Below are 25,280 nucleotides of genomic sequence, written 5' to 3'. Positions count from 1 at the left end.
TGTGTGTGTGTGTGTGTGTGTGTGTGTGTGTGTGTGTGTGTGTGTGTATTATATATATACATATATATATACACACACACATGTATAATACACACACACAATGGAATATTTCTCAGCCATAAAAAGAATGAAATAATACCATTTTCAGTAACATGGATGGACCTAGAGATTATCATACTAAGTGAAGTAAGTCAGAAACAGAAAGGCAAATATGATATCACTTATATGTGGAATCTAAAATATATGACAAATGAACATATCTACAAAACAGAAACAGATTCACAGACATAGAGAACAAACCTGTGGTTGCCAAGGAGGGGGTGGAGGTGGGGGAGGGAAGGATTGGGAGTTTGGGATTAACAGATGCAAACATATATATATAAAATGGATAAACAACAAGGTCCTACTGTATAGCACAGGGAACTATATTCAATATCCTGTGATAAAACATAATGGAAAAGAATATATATATGTATAACTGAATCACCTTTCTGTACAGCAGAAATTAACACATTATAAATCAACTACACTTCAATAAAATATATATATATGAAAAAAGAAATTGCCAAGGTAGCTATATCCCCTCAACATTTCATTTAAAATATTTTCAAACCAACAGAAGAACTGCAAGAGTAGTCAAATGAATACCTCATCTTTACCTAGATTTGCCAATTTTGGCACATTTCCTTTATTTCTGTGTTTTGTGGGTGTGTATAACTATTAGCATTATTTACTGAATTATTTGAGAGGAAGTTGCAGATACCATGACCCATCTTAACAATTTAATCTCGTTTTTCATAAGCAGCGTGAGAAGCAGGGGCAATGGGAACATAGAGCTGTAAATAAATTCTTTAATTTACTTGATTTAATATTAATAATCTGCTTCCAGGCTTGAAAAAATAAGTGACAGTAATATATAGTTTGACTGAGAAAAAAACCAACATCTCTTTGTCTTTATAAGTTGATAAACTCTAGTACCTTAGACCCTCACTCAGACATAATGAGAAAACACTGTTTATGAAAACAGTTTTACTCTATCCTGTTTCCCAGACTCATCCCAAACACCGGAACATTTAAAACCAAAATGCTTCCTGGACTCATCTCAAGCCATATAATTTCTAAAACACAAAACATTTTGAAAAACATCAGATTTCACAAATTTGTAAAATTCTGATAATTTCAAAAAAGACTTAAGGAGATTTAAATATATACAATATAACTATCTATCTCTCTCACTAGAAAATTAGATCCTCAAGGGCAGGATCTAATTTTTTTCTGTTTTGATCAATACAGTATCCTCAATACCTTGAATAATGCCTAGCATATAGTATGAACTCAATAATAAATATTTATTGAATTAGAGATTTTTTTTAAAGTTAGAATATGGGAAAAAGGAAAGTGAGACTAGACATAGCAAGATAAAATCAGAAATCGGTTTACTATGTAATAAAATATCATCTGTCAGGACCTTTACATTTTCTAGAGACGGCCATAAATTTGGCCCTGAGTTTTCTAGCAACCATCCCTAAAAAGGAAAAACGAATAAAACATGAATAAAAACAAACCAATTGCTTGGAAGAAGCACAACAATTCTTAGTACTTCTATTTTGTTATATACAATAATCTCATTATATTTTTATTTGTAAAGTGCAGTCTACCTTTAATATCTATCTTAAAAGAAAGTATAGAATAATACAGCGTAGGAAACTGCACTAGGCAAGTTTCTAGGACACGTTAGCACTGATCTCAACTCTGCCTCTTAAGTATGTAACCTTGAGCAAATCATTTCACTTGGATTTCAGTTTCAGTGTTCAGCAAACAGACCATAAAAAATGTGTAGGGTATCTTCCACCTTTAACATTCTACGGCCTAAAAGGGAAAGTACCCCTCTTACATACATTAGCAACATGCTTCCATTTTTAAGAGGCTTTGGTACAAAAGAGAGATTCTCATGGCTTTTAATAAAACATACAAATACATATGATTGGTTTAGAAGTTTGCATAACTTGGTCAACTCAAAGTAGCCTTTCCAGTTCAGGTTATGTCACCCTTAGTCTAATATCTGATAAGATAATCTGAACCTTTACCCATTTGGAAGAAAATTCATGTAACTCTTAATTAACTTCCATAATCCCTCCTTTGCCTTAGATATAGACATCATTTAGTCATTAATAGGTTTTCTTTTTTACAAATTCACTTTGAAAAAAAAGAGTTTTACATTTGTAAAACTGCATCTCTTCCTTTTCTCAGAGTTATAATCTTAAATCATGCTTCCTTAGCTCTCACTAGGACTACTTTAATGACTTCATTTCTTTCCTTCTTTGATTTACTAAATTTTAAACTCTTTTCTCTTTAGTCTACTTTAAATGCTACTGCTTAATTATATCCATGCATTCAGATTACTATGCTTTTGTTTCTTTTTTTTTAATATATTATTTTTATTTTGGGCTGTGTTGGGTCTTCATTGCTGCACGCATACTTTCTCTAGTTGTAGCGAGCAGGGGCTACTCTTCGTTGTGGTGCATAGGCTTCTCATTGCGGTGGCTTCTCTTGTTGCGCAGCATGGGCTGTAGGCGCACTGGCTTCAGCAGGTGCAGCACATGGGCTCAGTAGTTGCAGCACGCGGGCCCTAGAGCATGTGGGCTCAGTAGTTCCGGTGTGTGGGCTCTAGAGCACAGGCTCAGTAGTTGTGGCAAATGGGCTTAGTTGCTCCGTGGCACATGGGATCTTCCTGGACCAGGGATCGAACCCGTGTCTCCTGCATTGGCAGGTGGATTCTTAAGCACTGCGCCACCAGGGAAGTTCCCCATATTACTATCCTTTTCAAATATGTTAAATTACCTTTTCTTGTTCAAATAAAATTTTTCTTGCCGTCTCACATTCAAGGCTCTTTGCCATTTCTACACTTTCTCAGGAACAGATTTTTCTCTTAGTGTTGTATGAACTTGGGTAATCAACTTATGTCACATTGTTTTAATCCATAAAATGGGCATAATGCCACTTATCCTACATGAAAGGTTGCTGTGAGCAAAGAAAAAGAATGAGGAAGTATTTTGAAATATCTGAAACTCTATTACTGGGCAGGCCATACAAATGATAGTTTGATTTCTGCTTCATTATCCCTCACAGCTGTTATTGGCATTCTCCATAGACTGGCACCAAGAATGGCTACTCTTTCAAATAATTACTTGACACGACTATTCTCAACTTAAAAATCTTTAGCAAGGACTATTTCACCCAATAATATCAAAAGCAGATTTATTTTCATTGCAACTTAATACAACCAAAATGTTTTCAATAAAGGAAACTGAAATTAGTAATTTTGAAATTTATAGTTAAAATAATATTGGAGGCCTTAATCACTGATAAATACATACTTTACCTTTCTTCCAATCTGTATTCCTGGGGTGTCTGCTTCCACAATAAATCCAGTAAAGGCTTTACTAGCAGGAGCCTTAGGATCCAGATCAGAACGAGCCAATAAAAAATACCTAATACACATATACATACATGATGATAGAGAATGGTATCAGCAGATAGCATATGGTGACTCCCATCTCAGTTAATCCTCCCAACAGTCCCAATTATTATTACCCCCATTTTATAGATGAAGAAATGAAGAATCAGAGAGGTTTAAAAGCTCACCCAGGTCACATACTTACAACATGGCAGAGCTAGTATTTCACCCCACATTTACTTCTTAACTAATACGGTATCTAACTTTTTTGTAGTTTGATTGACAAGTAAAAATTCCTTGTATCAAGATGACATAAAATAAAGTATGTGTGTGTTGGAACTGTCACTTTTTCTTTCCCAAAACTAGTTTAAGTATTTAAGGGACAAGTTATCTGGAAAAGGAGGGTAAATGGGGCTGCCTGTGAAAAGAAATGAGATAGTGACCCCTATGTTCTGACTACTGTCCTCTTCATGCAGCAAAATCAGAGTTTGTGTTACAGCTGAATTATGAATATCTCCTGGGTTTTCTCTCCAGAAGAATTCTTCCCAGGAAGATTTAAAAATAAAACATGAGGAAAAAAGGCAAAACATCCAAGTATCCATGTAACCCATGTTCTAAATAGCCTGGTATAGGAGAATTTTTTTTTTAATTTCTTAAACAACTAATTTATTTTCTATGCTTAAAAGTAATAAACTGGGCTTCCCTGGTGGCACAGTGGTTTACAGTCCGTCTGCCGATGCAGGGGACACAGGTTCGTGCCCCGGTCCGGGAGGATCCCACATGCCGCTAAGCGGCTGGGCCTGTGAGCCATAGCGGCTGGGCCTGTGCGTCCGGAGCCTGTGCTCCGCAACGGGAGAGGCCACAACAGTGAGAGGCCCGCGTACCGAAGAAAAAAAAAACAAAACTAATAAACTATCATCTACTCTACAGTTTCACTTAATAGTTTAAAAAATAGTAAAAATTGTTTTCTAGTTTCATATATTACCTAATTTGTCTTACTACATGATGCGCTGTACTTAATCAATTCTTAAAATTGTGAAAGCTTCTACTTGCATTGTTGGATTTCCCTCAACTTGTTACATTTTAATCGTTTCTTCACTTTTTTATTACTTGTGATATTATGATAACTTACTTAAAGATAATGATATAGCACTCCATAATACTGGACACTCATAAAGTGATTGACATATTTAAAATAAACAGTAAACTCACTCTCAGGAATAATGCTTTTCTTGCCAAAAAATAGCACCGAAGAGCACACATATATAATCAGAATTTTTGCAGACAAGGAAAGATAGCCCATTTTTAGTTCATTATACCAATCACCAGAAGGTCCTTCTTCTATAAGTTTCTATTTATATACTTGTAGTGATGAGTAAAACATTTTTCCCATGACCACTTAACATACACTAGATAGAACTGTTGTTGAAATTCTTGTGTTTATGTTGAGCTATACTTTACATTTTTCTCACTTTCACACATTTATTCTAAACTGACTTTTGAAGCAAACATACAAGCCTACTCTTCCATGTATGAGACATTATTTTAAAAAATTTTAAGTTCTTCCTACACAACCAAATCTAATTCCTTTACTCTTCATAGGACATGTTTTCTGTGCTCACCCTAATGAAGGACATTTACTTGCTTCTGAATTTATTTCATTTTGTCAATGCATGTCTTAAAAAGTGTTGCCCAGAAATGTTACCATTTTTTTTCCTGCTTGTTTGATGCTATACTTCTATTACTTCAGCAAGAAATTACATTCGCTTCTTAAAGGCAGATACATCACACTCTTATTCCTATAGAACCTTTCTTCATCTTTTTTCCACAAATAATGCTACCAAATATGTTTTCCTTCAAAATTTTATATTAATACAAAGGATTTTATGATCCTTTGTTGAACTTCATGTCATTATTTTTGGACCTATATATTTGGACCTTTTAGATTTTATTAAAGTAAAATTCTGTCCTCTCTAAACTTATTGCTCAGAAGCAGAGAAATGTGCTATACCAATGGCTTTCCTTTTTCCTCAGAATCTTAGGGGAATGGTTCCAAGGATCCTGGTATGGGCTAGGGAGAGTGAGGGTAGTAAGCCAAGTAGAGGGAACTCTAGCTTTCCTAATCAGATTCAACTAGAGCAGGTGTTTTTGTTTTATTTTATTTTACAAATTAAACTTCTGATACAATTTGAAGAAACAGTTCAGGACTTAAGAATAGTTTGTGAAAATCACTGAACTATTTATAATCCTTTATGGACCCTCCAGTTCCATGAATAAAACTTGTCTTAATTGTGGTAGTTTAATAATAAAGGAAGGAGAGAGGGGGAGATTCTGAATATAAAGCATTTAAGAATCAATGTAGAGAGGTTTTAAACAACATACCAATTAGCTTTTCCTCCATTGGTTATCCACATCTTCTGACCATTAATAATATACTCATCTCCTTTTTTTTCTGCTTTGGTCTTTATAGCAGCTACATCAGAGCCTGCTCCAGGTTCTGTTACACAGTAGGCCTTGAATATGTGGAAATAAGAGAAAATAATTATATGTTAATTATTAAATTATGAACATTTAGAACCAGGAGGGTATTTTATTTTTTAAGTCAGTATTTTAAATACTTTAAAATACTTAACAATAACATGTTCTTACAGAATCAAACTACTCAAATGTAAAAACATTTAATATGTAATTTAAAACTAGATGTAGGATATCAATAAACCATATCAAAAATTACAATGTTAGGTATCTTCAACCAAGTTAAATAAATTTCACATGAACTCATCCATCCAAACATTTATTGAGTAGTATCTACCATTTACCAGGTTATGAAGGAGGAGATGGAAGAGCCAGAGATGAAAGACATCCTATCTTCAAGATTTTTACAATGTAGCAGTGGAGATGAATATTACATTGTAATTATATATCTAAGTATTAAAGTCACACACAATGGGCTTAAGAAACTATCTTAGCTTTAGGGTGTCAGAAAGCTTCCCAGAGGTGATGTTTAAATTAGGTCTCAAAAAGGAAAAGGAATTCTTAGGCGGTAAGGAAAAGGGGGAATGTGTATTCCAGGAAGAAGTAATACATATGCAATGATACCGAGATAAGAAGCAGGGTTACTCAGTGTTTGTGATACAAAAGTACCAGATTCTATGCATTCTGTGCATGTAAGGGAATGGTAGAAATTAGTCTGGAAAGAAAAGAAGGGAACAGATGACAAAGAACACTTTATATTACACTAAGAAGTTAAAATTTTATCTGGTGGAAAAAGGGAAGCCTCTTAAGGCTCTTCAACAGATGTGTGACAAGATGTAAGCAGAATGGATAAAGGGAGTGGTGGAAGGCAAGTAATGGGTAGCTGAAGTTCATTCAAGTTTACTGAGTGACAGGTACTGGGAATACAAGGCCTAAAGACACAAATTCCTTACCCTTAAGGTACTTATACTCCAAAGAGAGAAACCTTAACAGTTAATTTTAATTCAAAGTAGTAAGGGTATATAGGGACATTAGAAATGACTACTTAGACCTGTAGAGGGTGGGAGGTGATGAGTGGTAAGATGAAAAGAAGAATAATAAGTAATACTCGTTGAAGGAGATAAGTCTTGAAGGACAAATAAGTGAGGCAAGCAGATCTAGGCATGGAAGAATGAAACAGCAGTTGTACAAGGCAAAGTACTAGCAGTTCAGTACTGGAATGTAAAGTATGAAAGTGAAAGCCATGAAAACAGGCTAAAAAGGCAGCCAGGGACCTGGTCCTGGAGGCTGAGGTGTATGCCATGCTAAGGAGAGCAGACTTTTATGCATTCAACAAAAGTTTATCAAACACTTGCTATTGTGCCACAGAACCTGGGCTTCAGGGAAATCCAGAGCAGCCTAGTGCGCAAAAGTGAGGAATATACATGCATTTTTCTGAGGATGTCAGATTCTAAAACGGGTTCACAAACTAAAAAAAATATATTAGATACCACTGCTATTGATGAAATGGAAACACAATGTTTTTGTAAATGCAGGAAAGTGACAGATTTACATTTTAGATAGTTTATTATTACAGAAGTATAAAGGACAGATTTAAGGGGAGATAATAATAATAACTTTTTACTATCTTCCAGGTGCTGTTCTAAGTACTTGACTCATTTAAACCTCACAATAATCCTTATGACATAAGTACTAGGTGTCTACATTTTATAAATAAGGAAACAGACAGTGAGGTTAAGTAATTTTCCCAAGTTCACAGATCTAGTAAGTGGCATAAATACCTACATAAGACTGGAGTTAGGGACACAAATTATGCAAGAAAGAAAGCTTAAACTAAGAAGCAAGATAAGGCAAGAAGATAAGATGAAGTTTAGAATTGTGGTGTGAAATCCACAGGACACAATGACTGAATAGGATGTTGGAGAGCTAAAGAGGATGTTATGATGACTCAATTTTTTAGTTTAGGAAGCTTCTAATTAGGGATAATCTCTAAGAGAAGCAGTACTATAGAGTGGGACGAAAATAATTTGGTTTGGGACACACTTCGCTTAAGATATTTGAGTCTAGGGCTTCCCTGGTGGCGCAGTGGTTGAGAATCTGCCTGCCAATGCAGGGGACATGGGTTCGAGCCCTGGTCTGGGAAGATCCCACATGCCGCGGAGCAACTAGGGCCGTGAGCCACACTACTGAGCCTGTGCGTCTGGAGCTTGTGCTCCACAACGAGAGGCCGCGACAGTGAGAGACCCACACGCCGCGATGAAGAGTGGCGCCCACTCACCACAACTAGAGGAAGCCCTCGCATAGAAACGAAGACCCAACACAGCCAAAAATAAGTAAATAAAATAAATAAATAAATAAAAATACAAGTTGAAGAAAAAAACATATTTGAGTCTAGCTAGGAAGAAATGTCTAATAGATAAGTTCATATAGGAGGGTAAAGGTCAGGGGAGAGATAAGGGCTGGAACTGGAGACTTAATAGACTACTCAGTGAATATACCAAAACTTAACATGAGACAGGGAGACTGATTTGCCAATTTAAGTCAAGAGTAAGCTTTACGTAAATCAACAGTGCTAATGCTATAAGCTATATTTACAAAAGAATAGTATCTACCTCTTCCTATCTTTGTGCTCTTTACACAATTCTTGGATGACACCTTTGGTCCAGAAGACCTTAATTAAGAAGAAAATACAGATTTATGAGAAAGAGACCTGGAAAATCTCAAAGAGACACATCTTTATTGCAACCCTCTGGATCTGTGAGAGAGAACAGGGCCCATAAGGATCAGCTCCAGACTTCCTCCAACTCGAGGCTTTCAGTAACTCCCTTCTCTTCAAGCTCCCCACTCAGCCCAACATTTTAATCTTTCAGTCTTTCTCCCTCCTTCATCATCCTCTGTTTATTCACCTTTTCCATTCACCTGTCTCATTTTCTCATTCTTTCTGATTGCCCTGCTCTCTCACACTCACATCCCCTTGCAGATCATCTTTCTGTTGGAGACTATACTGATGGCCTATTTCCAAGAGCAGCAGGTTTGAATCAGCTCCAGTTTAAAATGAAGGTGGGGGGTGGGGGCAAGGCCAGGAGGGGATATTAAAAAAAAAAAAAGTATCTAAAATAAGAGTGATGGAACCATGCTACTCTGTACTCATCAGACCATACTAGAGTACTATATGTAGCTCTATAATAATATTTTTGAGTCAATGATTACTAAGAAGGCGGTGGGACTTTACTGTGTTGTATGAAGAAAAGATGAAAAAATTGGGGCTAATTTGCTTAGAAAAAAGTAAGATCCACATGACAGCCATATTAAAATACCTGAAGGGCTATACAGCCAAGGGAGAGCATTTGAATTGATAGGAGAAAACTAGTGTGAAATTATTCAAACTTATTGAACACCTATTATGGTATCAGGTGGTGAAGTTATAAAAGGAAATGACACAATCCTTTCCCTCAGGAGCATGCAATCTAGAAGAGCTTTCTAACAGTCAGGGACACTCCCAAATGGAGCTGCTTCAGGAAGTTGAAGCTCCTAGACATGAAAACATGAGCTAGATGGCCTTTTCACAGGTGTGCTATAGAGGAGATTCAGGTGTCATGTAGGTTAACTGCATTACTCTTCTCCCTAGATGTTCAAAGATGTTTTCAGCATCACAACAAAAAGAGTATTATACAAATGAACTGCCCAGAAAAGATAACTCTTTAAAGTACCAAAATTATATTTTAAGTAACTTTGGGAATTTCTTTTCCTCTGAAATATGCTATTAGACATTCCTCTGCTTTATAATAAGGCATAGTTTTTATTTTTTTTAACTTTTTCATAAATTTATTTTATTCTTACTTATTTTGGGCTGTGTTGGGTCTTTGTTGCTGCACGCGGGCTTTCTCTAGTTGCGGCAAGCGGGGGCTCCTCTTCGCTGCAGTGCGCGGGCTTCTCATTGCGGTGGCTTATCTTGTTGCGGAGCACGGGCTCTAGGCACGAGGGCTTCAGTAGTTGTGGCTCGCAGGCTCGAGAGTGCAGGCTCAGTAGTTGCGGCGCACGGGCTTAACTGTTCCACGGCATGTGGGATCTTCCCAGACCACGGCTCAAACTCCTGTCCCCTGCGTTGGCAGGTGGATTCTTAACCAATGTGCCACCAGTGAAGCCCAAGGCATAGTTTTTAGAACTTATGAAGTGTATGAGTTTGTGTGTTGCTATGCACAATGGCTGGTTCTTCAGAGTTGCTCTTGTCTTATTTGATTGTTTCCTAGTAAGTAAAATTAACTTTATAATGCTCTTTCAGCAGAAGCCATTTTTGTTTCCAGTGCAACTTGTTCTCTTAAGTCAAGCAAATTAATAACATTCTTTTATGCATAATTATTTATGAAGAATTTATTATTTACTTAATTTGCATAATTCTATGAATTCTATAATTCTATGAATAATACATTTTGGGTAAGGATCTAAGGGTCTACCAGATTGTTAACCTATGAGCAGGAACCCAGTTTTGGTGGGTTATTTATTTATTTATTTACTTTGTTGGAGGGGCTGTGTTGGGTCTTCGTTGCTGTGCACGGGCTTTCTCCAGTTGCAGCGAGCGGGGGCTACTCTTTGTTGCAGTGTGTGGGCTTCTCATTGCAGTGGCTTCTCTTTCTTGTGGAGCACAGGCCCTAGGCACATGGGCTGCAGTAGTTGTGGCATGCGGGCTCAGTAGGTGTGGCTCACTGGCTCTAGAGCGCAGGCTCAGTAGTTGTGGCACACAGGCTTAGCTGCTCTGCGGCATGTGGGATCTTTCCAGACCAGGGCTCGAACCCGTGTCCCCTGCATTGGCAGGCAGATTCTTAACCACTGTGCTGCCAGGGAACTCCCAAGAGCCCAATTTTATTCATTGTTTTATTCCAAGTCCACCTGGTACACAGTATTCAAATATTTAAAATGAGTAGAACATTATACTTTTCTTTATTAGTGATGATACCACCACCTTATCTTTGTATAGTTTACTAAACAATTTTGCATTCATTCTCTACTAATTTTTTCTTTTTTGCCTTACACTCTAAAGTGACTGGAGGTAGTTCATATAATGCATGCTTTTTAAAAAATCAGGAATGAAGTGAAAATAAAGATAAACCGGAAAGAATAATATACTACAACACATGCTTCGAGGTTCAAATAATTACTAATGGAGGACTATAAAACTGGCTCTGTGCTTCCTACTTACCAAAACAAAAAAAATACTATACTGTAGTTACAAGTGTAAACTGCCTATAAGCTGAAGTCTGGCATATAGCAGGGAACTCAGATATTGAGTAAATGAATGGATGAATGAATGGCAGTTAAAGAAAAACAAAGAATCCCCTGGCCATGAGGTATGAAAGAAATTACTATATTTTTGCAAAAAGGACACTATGTGAAGATATTCTTATAAAAACATAAGCATTTTGTTTTATGTTTACTATATCTTTTTAGATGTTATACGACCAAAATAGGTGTGTATAACAATACAGAAGAAAATACAGAAGAGACTTTGAGGCTAAGTAACTATATAAGATCATATTGCTATTATATGGCTTGAAGCCAGGTCTTAGGACCTCAAGTTCAGTGTTCAGTTACATTTCAGCTACTTCTCAGTTCCACTGGAAATACATGGTTTTATGACAAGAGTTTTCTTTATCATGTAATGCTTTTTCAGACACTTATGAGTTCTTAGACCATGTTTGGACAAGTAAGTTTACTGAATGTCTTGCCCATAACAAGCTTGTCCTAGTAGTCTAATACTTGTTTCCAGTTGTCTAATACTGCATATATTTTAGGTATATACTTTTTAAAATATATACTATATTTTAGGTATATACTTTTTGAAAGATTTAATCCAGTCTTTGAAAAATAAATATGGTTTCTAACTTATTATTGATATTTTAATACTATATGTGTAATATATATGCAATAATATAATTAGTTTTGACTTTTAGAAAATGTTTTTGCACTAAGTGGTATTAAAAAATAATTATAGTATCATCCTGATTTATTTCTGTACTCACTTTCCTCAGCAAGAGTATAAGTGTAAGAGATTAAGTCTTACGAACATGCACTAACACTGTAACTGTAAATTAACTCCAAAAACTTATCATCTTTTTCTGTATCAATTTTTACCATGACATTATTATTATTATTTATTTTTTTTATTGGGTGCTTCAGGTCTTAGTTGTGGTATGTGGGATCTTCGTTGAGGCATGCAGGATCTTTCATTATGGCACACGGGCTTCTCTCTTGTTGTGGCGTGCAGGTTTTCTCTTCTCTAGTTGTGGAGCACAGGCCCCAGGACGTCTGGGCTCTGTCGTTGAGGCATGTGGGTTCCAGGGCACATGGGCTCTGTAGTTTGCAGCACGCAGGCTCCCTAGTTGAGGCACACGAGATCAGTAGTTATGTCGCACGGGCTCAGTTACCCTGCGGCACGTGGGATCTTAGTTCCCTGACCGGGGATCAAACCCACGTCCCCTGCATTGTAAGGTGGATTCTTTACCACTGGACCACCAGGGAAGTCCCCTACCATGACATTATTATTTTTTTTAAATAAATTTATTTATTTATTTTTGGTTGCATTGGGTCTTCGTTGCTACATGTGGGCTTTTCTCTAGTTGCGTCGAGGAGGGGCTACTCTTCGTTGCGGTGCATGGGCTTCTCATCGCAGTGGCTTCTCTTGCTGCGGAGCACGGGCTCTAGGCACATGGGCTTCAGTAGTTGTGATGCACGGGCTCAGTAGTTGGCTCGTGGGCTCTAGAGCGCAGGTTCAGTAGTTGTGGCGCACAGGCTTAGCTGTACCGCAGCATGTGGAATCTTCCCAAACCAGGGCTCGAACCCATGTCCCCTGCATTGGCAGGCAGATTCCTAACCACTGCACCACCAGGGAAGTCCGACATTATTTTTAAAAGCAAAAATCTAAGGAATTTAAATATTCAACAATAGGGAATAGTGAAATAATATATAGTACATCAATTAGATAGCATATTATGTAGTCATAAATATCACAGTATTTAAAAAGAAGTAGAGCATAAGAAAATGCTCGTTATGTTAAAAAGGATGTAAAACTGCATATATAATATGACCTTAATTGTGAAAAATACATTTATATGTATTAAAAAATCTAATAGAGTATACAATAAGACAGTTATAGCAGTTAACTTCATATCTGAGGGATTACAGATGTTTTTGTTCTTCATACCTTTCTAAATCTTCTATACTATTTTTACAATCTGAAAGTTTTTAAAATATTAATTCTAAAAAGTTTAAATAAAACATATTATATGTAGTATAATTTTATAAATATTATTTAGAGTTAACTGACTCTCAGTAGAAATTAATCAATATTTTTCATTAATATACCTATTGACTATTTTCATTTTCACCCTTGGCTTCATATTTTCAGTACATCAATTGCACTAGATACATATTTGAATAATATTATGCACTAGAAGGGGGAAAATGTACAGTAAACCTTTATTAATTCAGAAGTTAGAATAATTTAGGGATTAGAGTGAATGTATTTTTACATATACTGAAGATATTAATAACAAAACTGCCAAAGAAATGTTTAAAATACTTGAACTACTTTTAAAGACTCTAATATTTTAGAAATACCTATTTTAAAACAGTAAGATAATTACAAATATTCATATCAGTGTATAAGTTAGGTTCTCCAAAGCATCTCTATGCTACAATTTTTTAGCCTATTTCTAATATTATATACATTACAAGAAAAGAATCTGGATGTTTCACACAATTCTTAGACAATATTGAGAATTAGCCTACTAAGTAACTCTCACCTGTTAAAACAAATTGACAACTAAGTAGGAAATACATATAAATGCCTTCATAAGTTTACCTGAAATTTAGGTACCTGAAATAAATAAAAAACATTTATTTTCAAATACTACTTTCTACTCTTTCAGACCAATTCTCACAGCTCAAATGATAACAATTTACTATATTTTGGTATCACAATCACACCCTAGACTGAAATCTGTTTGACTAATAACCAAAAGAAAGAAAAATCCTATGTAAAGTCACTTTCAGTATAGAACTGCAGCATGCATGTGTGTAAAATGTATAAGAATATCTTTCATAAAAAAATCCAATTTAGGGACTTCCCTGGCAGTCCAGTGGTTAAGACTCTGCACTTCTACTGCAAGGGGCACAGATTTGATCCCTGGTTGGGGAACTAAGATCCCGCATGCCTCACGGCATAGCCAAAATTAATTCCAATTTAAAAATTTGTTGAGGGCTTCCCTGGTGGTGCAGTGGTTGAGAGTCCGCCTGCCGATGCAGGGGACATGGGTTCATGCCCCAGTCCGGGAAGATCCCACATGCTGCAGAGCGTCTGGGCCCGTGAGCCATGGCCGCTGAGCCTGCGCGTCCTGACCCTGTGCTCCGCAACAGGAGAGGCCACAACAGTGAGAGGCCCCCGTACCGCCAAAAAAAAAAAAAAAAAAAAAAAAAAATTGTTGAGTAGTTCTCAGAAAATTAAATAAAATCTATAAATATCCTCCTGAAGTCACTCAGTGATTCAACAAACAAACTGTTATCTTTTCAGTCATACTAATTTCTTATTAGTTCAAAAAACTACTAGTTCAAACACCTACTGTCATGTATTCCATCTGAACTTCCTGACACAACTGCTCAGTTCTAGAGCTCTGGAGTGCTCCATTAAGTAGCTATTACTCTCCTGGAAATAAGCTAGAGGATTGTTATGATATGAGGATGCTTTTCTGGCATCCCAGAAACATTATAAGTAGGTATCTTTCTTCTGGAAATAAGCAAGAGGATTATTTTATGACACTTTCTGGCATCCCAGAAACATCATTGTACCTAAATATGTTGCTTTTGCCTTAATGTGCTGTAGCCCAGTGTATACATACAGACTGAAAAGGAAAAAGAGCACACTTATTCACTTCTTTAAATGTGAAATAAAGCAGCAGCTACACATACTCACACACATCATTGGCTCCTCAGTCAGTCTCCCCAAATATTTCTTTTGCTGTTGATCATTTCCAGCAATAATAACAGGCATTTGCTATCAACCAAAGAAAAGTGATATTAAAAAAGCAAGATATTTTAAAATTAGGTATGTAAATTGAAATACTTAATTCAAAACATGAGAACTATTTTTCCCCAAGGGTAAGTCCAAAGAATTGGCCTTTATTCTGCCTCTAAGTTAGAGAGCTAAAACCACAAGGATATAAATCTATTAATCCAAGTATTTTCATAAAACAAAGTTATATAGGACTTGTTGGTAATATAATATATAAAAATCTGCTGTAATAAGATACACAAGTAGAGAATTAAATTTACGGACTTCCCTGGTGGCACAGTGGTTAAGAATCCCCCTGCCAATGCAGGGGACACGGGTTCGAGCCCTGGTCCGGGAAGATCAGACATGCCGCGGATCAACTAAGCCCGTGTGCCACAACTACTGACCCTGCGCTCTAGAGCTCGTGAGTCACAACAACTGAGCCCGTGCACCACAACTACTGAAGCCCACGTGCCTAGAGCCCGTGCTCCGCAACAAGAGAAGCCACGCAATGAGAAGCCTGCGCACTGCAGTGAAGAGCAGCCCCCACTCGCTGCAACTAGAGAAAGCCTGCACGCAGCAACGAAGACCCAATGCAGACAAAAATAAACAAACAAAAAAAGAATTAAATTTACAATAAATGACATGGTATATATGATCAGGTGTCCTAAGAATTACTCACTAAATTTCAGCATTGCCAGCAGTGGCAGCAAGCCATCCCAATCCTTCTCCTGAATGCCCTTACCTAAGAATTGCCACTGAAGCCACAGCCAAAGTGTACAGTTTCCCACAGAGACAGCTAGGACTCCAAGTACTAAATACAACAGCCAAAATGATCAACTCATGGAAAAGAACTCCAGGCTTCACTGCAGAATCTTGTGTTCCTTTTTAAAGAAAACTGTGTTCCACCAGCTAACCTAACTTAGTACTGTTTCATTAACAACAGCTCAGTTAAGCAATTCATTTTCTAGGTAACTTACCCCCAGAGAATTTCCTTCAATAGCAGTCTGAACCCCTGTACATCCATAAGCCATTTCTTCAGTAATTAGACAGCTATCAAAAGTTCCAAGTCCAAGACCTCCTACAGTATCAAAATGTTTTAAGAGCCCATTATAATATATAGCACACCTCAATAGAAATAAGGGTCAACTATTTAAATTACTTCCAATATAACCTAATTGATTTTAACAGCAAATTTGCAAAAACAGTATCTATAACACTAGAAACTAAAAGTTTTCTGGCTAGTACAGTAACAAAGTATACTTCTATAAAACAAGTTTTAAAATTTCAAAAAATTCTCTTACTATTTGTAATCTGGACATGTCTTCCTGTTTCAGCTTGATTTTGTAAAAACTTGATTCAACTCTGCTAAAATTTTAACCTTTTGACTGACGAAAGGAGTGAAAGGAAAGTCTCAATAAAATGTAAAATCAAAGGTAGAATTAAAATGCAACAAATCAACTAACTGTAGAGATAGAAGTTACCAAGGATTAGGATCAAGTTAACATCGGAACCAGTTATAAAGAAGGAAGAATGCCTCTAAGTGTTGAGTACAAGGCTTCTAAAAGTTGACAAATACTGAAGTCTGAACAGTGGCACAAAGGTAGAAAGCCATTTAATGGCAACAAACATCTGAAAGAATGACTGAATAGAATTTCAAAATTCTTCTTGTACATAGGCATTCTAGAATTAAAAATGTAAAGAAAGCTTACCACAACTTTCTGGAATGTGTGTATTCAATAAACCAAGTTCCCAGGCTCTTTTAATTAGTGGGACAGGGTACTGAAAGAAAAAAATAATAATAAAGATAAAAGCCAGTTATATTTAAAATCTATTTATATTTAAAATCTTGTAAAATATGTCAAAGACTTTTCTCTCCTTAAAATGCATAAACCTACCTCGCCAGTCTTATCGTATTCTGCAGCAACTGGGATTATTTCCTCCCTGGCAAATTTACGAGCAGTAGCTTGAAATTCTTTCTGCTGTTCAGTGAATGCTAAGGGAAAGTTATTTAGAAAACATTAAAATAGGACAATGAGTTGAGGGAAATGAAGTATGTGGAAATTTATATTTATAATGGAGACTTTAAACCAGGATAACAAGAAAGTCAGACTACAATGTTCCTTCAGACTAATCAAGGTTTCACTGTGCTATATGAATAAATCTATATCGATACTCATGCCAAAAAAGTAGGTAAGATTTCTAGCTTTTACAAATGAGTAACAGATACAAACTTGAGTTTTCCTCTTCCAAGTGTTAAGGTAAAAACAATTTTTCTTACTTATTATTAGTTCCAAAGCAGACTCATCAAACTTTGACTAACACTGAAATAAAACTAATACATATGACAATGCCCTGATCTCAAGAATCAATCTAATTAGGGAGATAAGATATGACCAGTGACCATAAACCAATAAAACTTGTTCCAAAATATCATATAATACTAATATCATAATTTCAGTTTTATTCCTCCTTTAAACTCAGATAATTTAAGCTTATAAATTAGCACAAAGCAACTGGCAAAAGTGGTGGGAAAGCTTCTCAAATTAATGAAGTGAATAGGGTGACTGGACCGAGGACAGAAGCCAATTACCACCATATTTTTAAAAATCCATACTATCAAAGGATAGGTAAAATTTTAAAAAGATATAGGGTATTTCAGGTAAGAAGAATGAGAAAAAAGGCAGAAAGGCAAGAATGAGCAAGAATGTTTAGGAGTATAGTAATCATTTCTATAGGGATGTATGAAATAAAATGTAAAAGACATTAGAAATTCGGTGTTGAATCTCTCATTGTATAAATAAGGAAACAAAAGCCCAGACTAAGGAAACGATAGCTCCAGAGTCTTACAATGAATTAGCAATAAAAGTATACTTAGCATTTCAGTCTAGTGTTCTCTACATCACAGCTTTACTTCTAAAATTGGGGCCAATTCGTATCAAAATTGTGAGTGGGTAAAGGGGAGGGAAGGCAAGGATCTATTACATATTATTTGAGAACCTACTTTGATCCAGTTACTATGTGCTAGGACTTCACATATGTCATATAATTTAATCTTCAAATAAATCCTCTGTTGTAGATATTATCCCCATTTTATAGCTAAACAACCAGGTGCAACTGGTCATAGGTGTTATCCCTATTCCTTTTCTTGAGCTCCACAATCTCCCTCCTAAACACTTGTATCTATCTCATCTTCTGTCAGTCAGCGAACCACCATAGATTTCTCCTGCTAGTCTCTTACTATTGAGTATGAATCTGTACGTGACAAACTGAAACTAAGGAGCAACCATACCAAACCTACGCTAACATCTCAATAAGAAAATAAGATCCAGTGTCCCAAACTGCTATCCTCATGCTGTTTCAAAATTTTCACTTAATTCTGTTAAAAAAAAAAAAAAACTTTATAAAGATGTTAACAATCTTAAAAAATAAAATAAAAACCAAAAATGATAACCCTAGGGAGTTTTGAGTTTGTTATTTCTACCTGGGTGTGAGTTAATTAGCTCAGCTGCCTTTTAACTATTTTCTGAGACCAAGTGAACTGAGAAAATGGGTTTTCAACTAGAGGAAAGGTAATAATTTTGAAGCAAAAAGCACTTCAGGGGGCAAAGGATGCTGAAGAAAGGGATTATTTTTCAAATTTTTTGCCTGGGTGGGGCTCTTTATTTTAGAGAGAAAGGGAAGCAAAATCTTATTCCTTTTCCCTCCGACACCACATGGCTCCCTGATCCCCAAACTGAGAACCACATGTACTAGCACCAAACTGCAGTTCAGATATATTATGGACAAACCAGGCTCTGGCTTATTAGCAGGCACCTAGCACTTTGTAACTAATAAGTGTTTAAGAAGTATTTGTTGCATTCATTTCTAAGTTGAAGACTAGTCATATGTAGCAGTGAATTTGTTATTTATTTGGGGATATATACTTAAGAAAAATGGCAGAAATATATATGTATGCTGCTAATACAGATTTATGTATAGGGTATTATGATGGAGAAGAAAACAAGATCAGGAAGAATGGGTATGACTAACTGTGAACAACCTGTGGATGGTGATTGGTTCTATTCACTTACAGACATTACTAAGTTTGTTTACAAACATGTTTCAGATAAATACATATAGAAAGCTGCATACATACAACAAACAAAAGTTTAAAATCAAAACACAGAACAAAACATATACCAAAACTAAATCCTGATCCAGGTTCACGGTGTTGGACAGCTTTCGTATGTTGTGATCTCCAGTCAAAGCGAGAAAGACTTCTCAGTACCTACAAAGAACAATTTTATTACAATAAATTTGATAAATTAAACATGAGTCAAATAGAATACTGACAACACAAGTGAGTAGAACAGCTTCTTTGACCATATTCAAGAAAACAGTTTAAGTCATTACTTAAATTCCCTCAACCATAATTTGACTTCTGTATTAAGCCAATTATCAGATATTTGAACACCTATCATAAAGGAAATTCTTTTTTAAAAAATGCAATGTGGAGAGATTGGTTCAAGATGGCGGAGTAGAAGGATGTGCCCTTACTCCCTCTTGTGAGAGCACCAGAATCACAACTGCTGAACAATCATCGACAGGAAGACACTGGAACTCACCAAAAAAGATAGCCCACTATCAAAGACAAAGGAGAAGCCACAATAAGATGGGAGGAGGGGCACAAGCACAATAAAATCAAATCCCATAACCACTGGGTGGGTGACTCACAAACTGGAGAACAATTATACCTCAGAAGTCCACCCACTGGAGTGAAGGTTCTGAGCCCCATGTCAGGCTTCCCAACCTGGGAGTACAGCAATGGGAGGAGGAATTCCCAGAGAATCAGACTTTGAAGGCTAGTGGGATTTGACTGCAAGATTTCAACAGGACTGGGTGAAACAGAGACTCCACTCTTGGAGGGCACAAAGTAGTGTGCACATCAGGACCTGGTGAAGGAGCAGTGACCCTGTAGCAGACTGAACCAGACCTACCTGCTAGTGTTGGAGGGTCTCCTGCAGAGGTGGGGGGTGGTTGTGGCTCACCACGGGGACAAGGACACTGGCAGCAGTTCTGGGAAGTACACCTTGGTGTGAGCCCTCCTGGAGTCGTCATTAGCCCCACCAAAGAGCCGGGTAGGTGCAAGTGCTGAGTCGCCTCAGGCCAAACACCCAACAGGGAGGGAACTCAACCACACCCATCAGCAGACAAGTGGATTAAAGTTTTACTGAGCTCTGCCCAACAGAGCAACAGCCAGCTCTACCCACCACCAGTCCCTCCCATTAGAAAGCTGGCACAAGCCTCTTAGAGAGACTCATCCATCAGAGGGCAGACAGGAGAAGCAAGAAAAACTACAATTCTGTAGCCTGTGGAACAAAAACCACATTCACAGAAAGACAGACAAAATGAAAAGGCAGAAGACTATGTACCAGATGAGGGAACAAGACAAAACCCCAGAAAAACAACTAAATGAAGTGGAGATAGGCAACCTTCCAGAAAAAGAATTCAGAATAATGATAGTGAAGATGATCTAGGACCTCGGAAAAATAATGGCAGCAAAGATCAAGAAGATGCAAGAAATGTTTAGCAAAGACCTAGAAGAATTAAAAAACAAACACCTAGGAGAATTAAAGAACAAACAAACAGAGATGAACAATACAATAACTGAAATGAAAACTATACTAGAAGGAATCAATAGCAGAATAACTGAGGCAGAAGAACGGATAAGTGACCTGAAAAACAGAATGGTGGAATTCACTGCAGCAGAAAGAATTAAAAAAAAGAATGAAAAGAAATGAAGACAGCCTTAGAGACCTCTGGGACAACATTAAACGCAACAACATTCATATTATAGGGGTACGAGAAGGAGAAGAGAGAGAGAAAGGACCCGAGAAAATATTTGAAGAGATTATAGTCGAAAACTTCCCTAACATGGGAAAGGAAATAGCCACCCAAGTCCAGGAAGCCACCCAAGTCCAGGAAATAGCCACCCAAGTCCAGGGAGCACCCAAGTCCCAGGCAGGATAAACCTAAGGAGAAACACGCCAAGACACACAGTAATCAAACTGACAAAAATTAAAGACAAAGAAAAATTATTAAAAGGAACAAGGGAAAAAGGACAAACTATATACAAGGGAACTCCCATAAGCTTAACAGCTGATTTCTTAGCATAAACTCTACAAGCCAAAAGGGAGTGGCATGATATATTTAAAGTGATGAAAGGGAAGCACCTATAACCAAGATTACTCTACCCAGCAAGGATCTCATTCAGATTCAATGGAGAAAACAAAAGCTTCAGACAAGCAAAAGCTAAGAGAATTCAGCAGCACCAAACCAGCTCTACAACAAATGCTAAAGGAACTTCTCTAAGTGGGAAACACACAAAAGAAAAGGTCCTACAAAAACAAACTCAAAACAATTAAGAAAATGGTGATAGGAACATACATTTCAATAATCACCTTAAATGTGAATGGATTTAATGCTCCAACCAAAAGACACAGGCTCGTTGAATGGATACAAAAACAAGGCCCATGTATATGCTGTCTGCAAGAGACCCAGTTCAGAACTAGGGATGCACACAGACTGAAAGTGAGGGGATGGAAAAAGATATTCCATGCAAATGGAAATCAAAAGAAAGCCGGAGTAGCAACAATCATATCAGATAAAATAGACTTTAAAATAAAGAATGTTACAAGAGACAAGGAAGGACACTACATAATGATCAAGGGATCAATCCAAGAAGAAGATATAACAATTATAAATATATATGCACCCAACATAGGAGCACCTCAACACATAAGGCAAATGCTAACACCTATAAAAGAGAAAATCCACAGTAACACAATAATAGGGGATTTTAACACCTCACTTACACCAATGGACAGATCATCCAGAAAATTAATAAGGAAACACAAGATTTAAAAGACACCATAGACCAGATAGATTCAATTGATATTTACAGGACCATCTGAAAACAACAGATTACACTTTCTTCTCAAGTGCACATGAAACATTCTCCAGGACAGATCACATCTTGGGTCACAAATCAAGCCTCGGTAAATTTAAGAAAACTGAAATCATATCAAGCATCTTTTCTGACCACAACACTATGAGATTAGAAATAAATTACAGGGGAAAAAGAAAGTAAAAAACACAAACACATGGAGGCTAAACAATACATTACTAAATAACCAAGAGATCACTGAAGAAATCAAATAGGAAATCAAAAAACACCTAGGGACAAATGACAATGAACACATGAGGAACCAAAACCTATGGGATGCAGCAAAAGCAGTTCTAAGAGGGAAGTTTATAGCAATACAACCCTACCTCAAGAAACAAGAAAAATTTCAAATAAACAATCTAACCTTACACCTAAAGAAACTAGAGAAAGAAGAACAAAGAAAACCCAAAGTTAATAGAAGGAAAGAAATCATAAAGATCAGAGCAGAAATAAATGAAATAGAAACAAAGAAAACAATAGCAAAGATCAATAAAACTAAAAGCTGGTTCTTTGAGAAGATAAACAAAATTGATAAACCTTTAGCCAGACTCATCAAGAAAAAGAGCGAGGAGTCAAATCAATAAAATTAGAAATTAAAAAGGAGAAGTTATAACAGACACCACAGAAATACAAAGCAACATAAGAGACTACTACAACAAACTCTACGCCAATAAAATGGACAATCTGGAAGAAATGGACAAATCGTTAGAAAGGTATAACCTTCTAAGACCGAACCAGGAAGAAACAGAAAATATAAACAGACCAATCACAAGTAATGAAATTGAAACTGTGATTAAAAATCTTCCAGCAAACAAAAGTCCAGGACCAGATGGCTTCACAGGTGAATTCTATCAAACACTTAGAGAAGAGCTAACACCTATCCTTCTCAAACTCCTCCACAAAAGTGCAGAGGAAGGAACTCTCCCAAACTCATTCTATGAGGCCACCATCACCCTGATACCAAAACCAGACAAAGATACCACAAAAAAAGAAAATTGCAGACCAATATCACTGATGAATATAGATGCAAAAATCCTCAACAAAATACTAGCAAACAGAGTCCAAAAACACATTAAAAGAATCATACACCATGATCAAGTGGGATTTTTCCGAGAGATGAAAAGATTCTTCAATATATGCAAATCAATCAATGTGATATACCATATTAACAAACTGAAGAATGAAAACCATATGATCATCTCCATAGATGCAGAAAAAGCTTTTGACAAAATTCAACACACATTTACAACAAAAACTCTCCAGAAAGCGGGCACAGAGGGAAACTACCTCAACAAAATAAAGGCTATATATGACAAACCCACAGCAAACATCATTCTCAATGGTGAAAAACTGAAAGCATTTCCTCTAAGATCAGGAACAAGACAAGGATATCCACTCTCTCCACTCTTATTCAACATAGTTTTGGCAGTCCTAGCCACAGCAATCAGAGAAGAAAAAGAAATAAAAGGAATACAAATCAGAAAAGAAGTAAAACTGTCACTGTTTGCAGATGACATGATACTATAAATAGATAATCCTAAAAATGCCACCAGAAAACTACTAGAGCTAATCAATGAATTCAGTAAAGTTGCAGGATATAAAATTAATGCACAGAAATCTCTTGCATTCCTATATACTAACAATGAAAGATCAGAAAGAGAAATTAAGGAAAGAATCCCATTAACCATTGCAACAAAAAGAATAAAATACCTAAGAATAAACCTACCTAAGGAGGCAAAAGACCTGTAGTTGGAAAACTATAAGACACTGATGAAAGAAATCAAAGATGACACAAACAGATGGAGAGATATACCATGTTCTTAGACTGGAAGAATCAATATTGTGAAAATAACTCTACTACCCAAAGGAATCTACAGATTCAATGCAATCCCTATCAAATTACCAATGACATTTTTTACAGAACTAGAAGAAAAATCGTAAAATTTGTATGGAGACACAAAAGACCCCCAATAGCCAAAGTACTCTTGAGGGAAAAAAAATGGAGCTGGAGGAATCAGACTCCCTGACTTCAGACTATATTACAAAGCTCCAGTAATCAAGACAGTATGATACTGGCACAAAAACAGAAATACAGATCAATGGAACAGGATACAAAGCCCAGAGATAGACAAACAAATATGGTCAACTAATCTATGACAATGGAGGCAAGGATATACAATGGAGAAAAGACAGTCTCTTCAGTAAGTGGTGCTGGGAAAACTGGACAGCTACATGTAAAAGAATGAAATTAGAACACTCCCTAACACCATACATAAAAATAAACTCAAAATGGATTAAAGACCTAAATGTAAGACCGAACACTATAAAACTCTTAGAGGAAAACATAGGAAGAACACTCTGACATAAATCACAGCAAGATGTTTTTTGACCCTCCTCCTAGAGTAATGGAAATAAAAACAAAAATAAACAAATGGGACCTAATGAAACTTAAAAGCTTTTGCACAGCAAAGGAAACTATAAACAAGACAAAAAGACAACCCTCAGAATGGGAGAAAATATTTGCAAATGAATCAATAGGCAAAGGATTAATCTCCAAAATATATAAACGCTCATGCAGCTCAATATTAAAAAAACAAACAACCCAATCCAAAAATGGGCAGAAGACCTAAATAGACATTTCTCCAAAGAAGACATACAGATGGCCAAGAGGCACATGAAAAGCTGCTTAACATCACTAATTATTAGAGAAATGCAAATCAAAACTACAATGAGGTATCACCTCACACCCGTTAGAATGGGCATCATCTGAAAATCTACAAACAACAAATGCTGGAGAGGATGTGGAGAAAAGGGAACCCTCTTGCACTGCTGGTGGGAATGCAAATTGATACAGCCACTATGGAGAGCAGTATGGAGGTTCCTTAAAAAAACTAAAAATAGAATTACCACATGACCCAGCAACCCCACTGCTGGGCACACAGCCAGCCAAATTCAAAAAGACACACGCACCCCAATGTTCACTGCAGCACTATTTACAATAGCCAGGTCATGGAAGCAACCTAAATGCTCACTGACAGATGAATGAATAAAGAAGATGTGGTACATATATACAATGGAATATTACTTGGCCATAAAAAGGAACAAAATTGGGTCATTTGTAGAGACATGGATGGACCTAGAGACTGTCATACAGAGTGAAGTAAGTCAGAAAGAGAAAAACAAATATCGTATATTAACACATATATGGAGAATCTAGAAAAATGGTACAGATGAACCATTTGCAAGGCAGAAATAGAGACACAGACGTAGAGAACAAACGTATGGACACCAAGGGGGGGAATGCTGTGGGGGGGGGG

The 25,280-nt window shown here is 36.6% G+C and overlaps 1 protein-coding gene across 3 annotated transcripts in view; it reads right to left on the bottom strand.

The window, feature by feature from the left end:
• The window catches only part of ACADM (acyl-CoA dehydrogenase medium chain), a 48,922-nt gene that overhangs the window by 19,840 nt on the left and 3,802 nt on the right, over positions 1–25,280 (bottom strand). The window contains exons 1-8 of one of the 3 annotated variants that reach the window (XM_027114096.1): positions 19,955–19,973; positions 19,158–19,245; positions 16,874–16,971; positions 16,688–16,757; positions 15,956–16,056; positions 14,898–14,978; positions 5,840–5,970; positions 3,383–3,491 (exon numbers count right to left, since the gene is read on the bottom strand). In XM_027114096.1, coding sequence (XP_026969897.1) covers positions 3,383–3,491; positions 5,840–5,970; positions 14,898–14,978; positions 15,956–16,009 — 375 coding nt within the window. In that variant the 5' untranslated portion in view covers positions 16,010–16,056; positions 16,688–16,757; positions 16,874–16,971; positions 19,158–19,245; positions 19,955–19,973. Of the gene's footprint in view, positions 1–3,382; positions 3,492–5,839; positions 5,971–14,897; positions 14,979–15,955; positions 16,057–16,687; positions 16,758–16,873; positions 16,972–19,157; positions 19,246–19,954; positions 19,974–25,280 lie in introns of those variants that run through there. The other 2 variants (XM_027114095.1, XM_027114097.1) reach the window with 2 other exon arrangements.

The sequence above is a fragment of the Aethalodelphis obliquidens genome, unplaced genomic scaffold, assembly GCF_003676395.1.
Source record: "Aethalodelphis obliquidens isolate GAN/ISIS:26980383/991018 unplaced genomic scaffold, ASM367639v1 scaffold13, whole genome shotgun sequence".
In the NCBI taxonomy this organism is placed as follows: Eukaryota; Metazoa; Chordata; class Mammalia; order Artiodactyla; family Delphinidae; genus Aethalodelphis; species Aethalodelphis obliquidens.
This window is presented reverse-complemented; position numbering and strand designations above follow the sequence as displayed.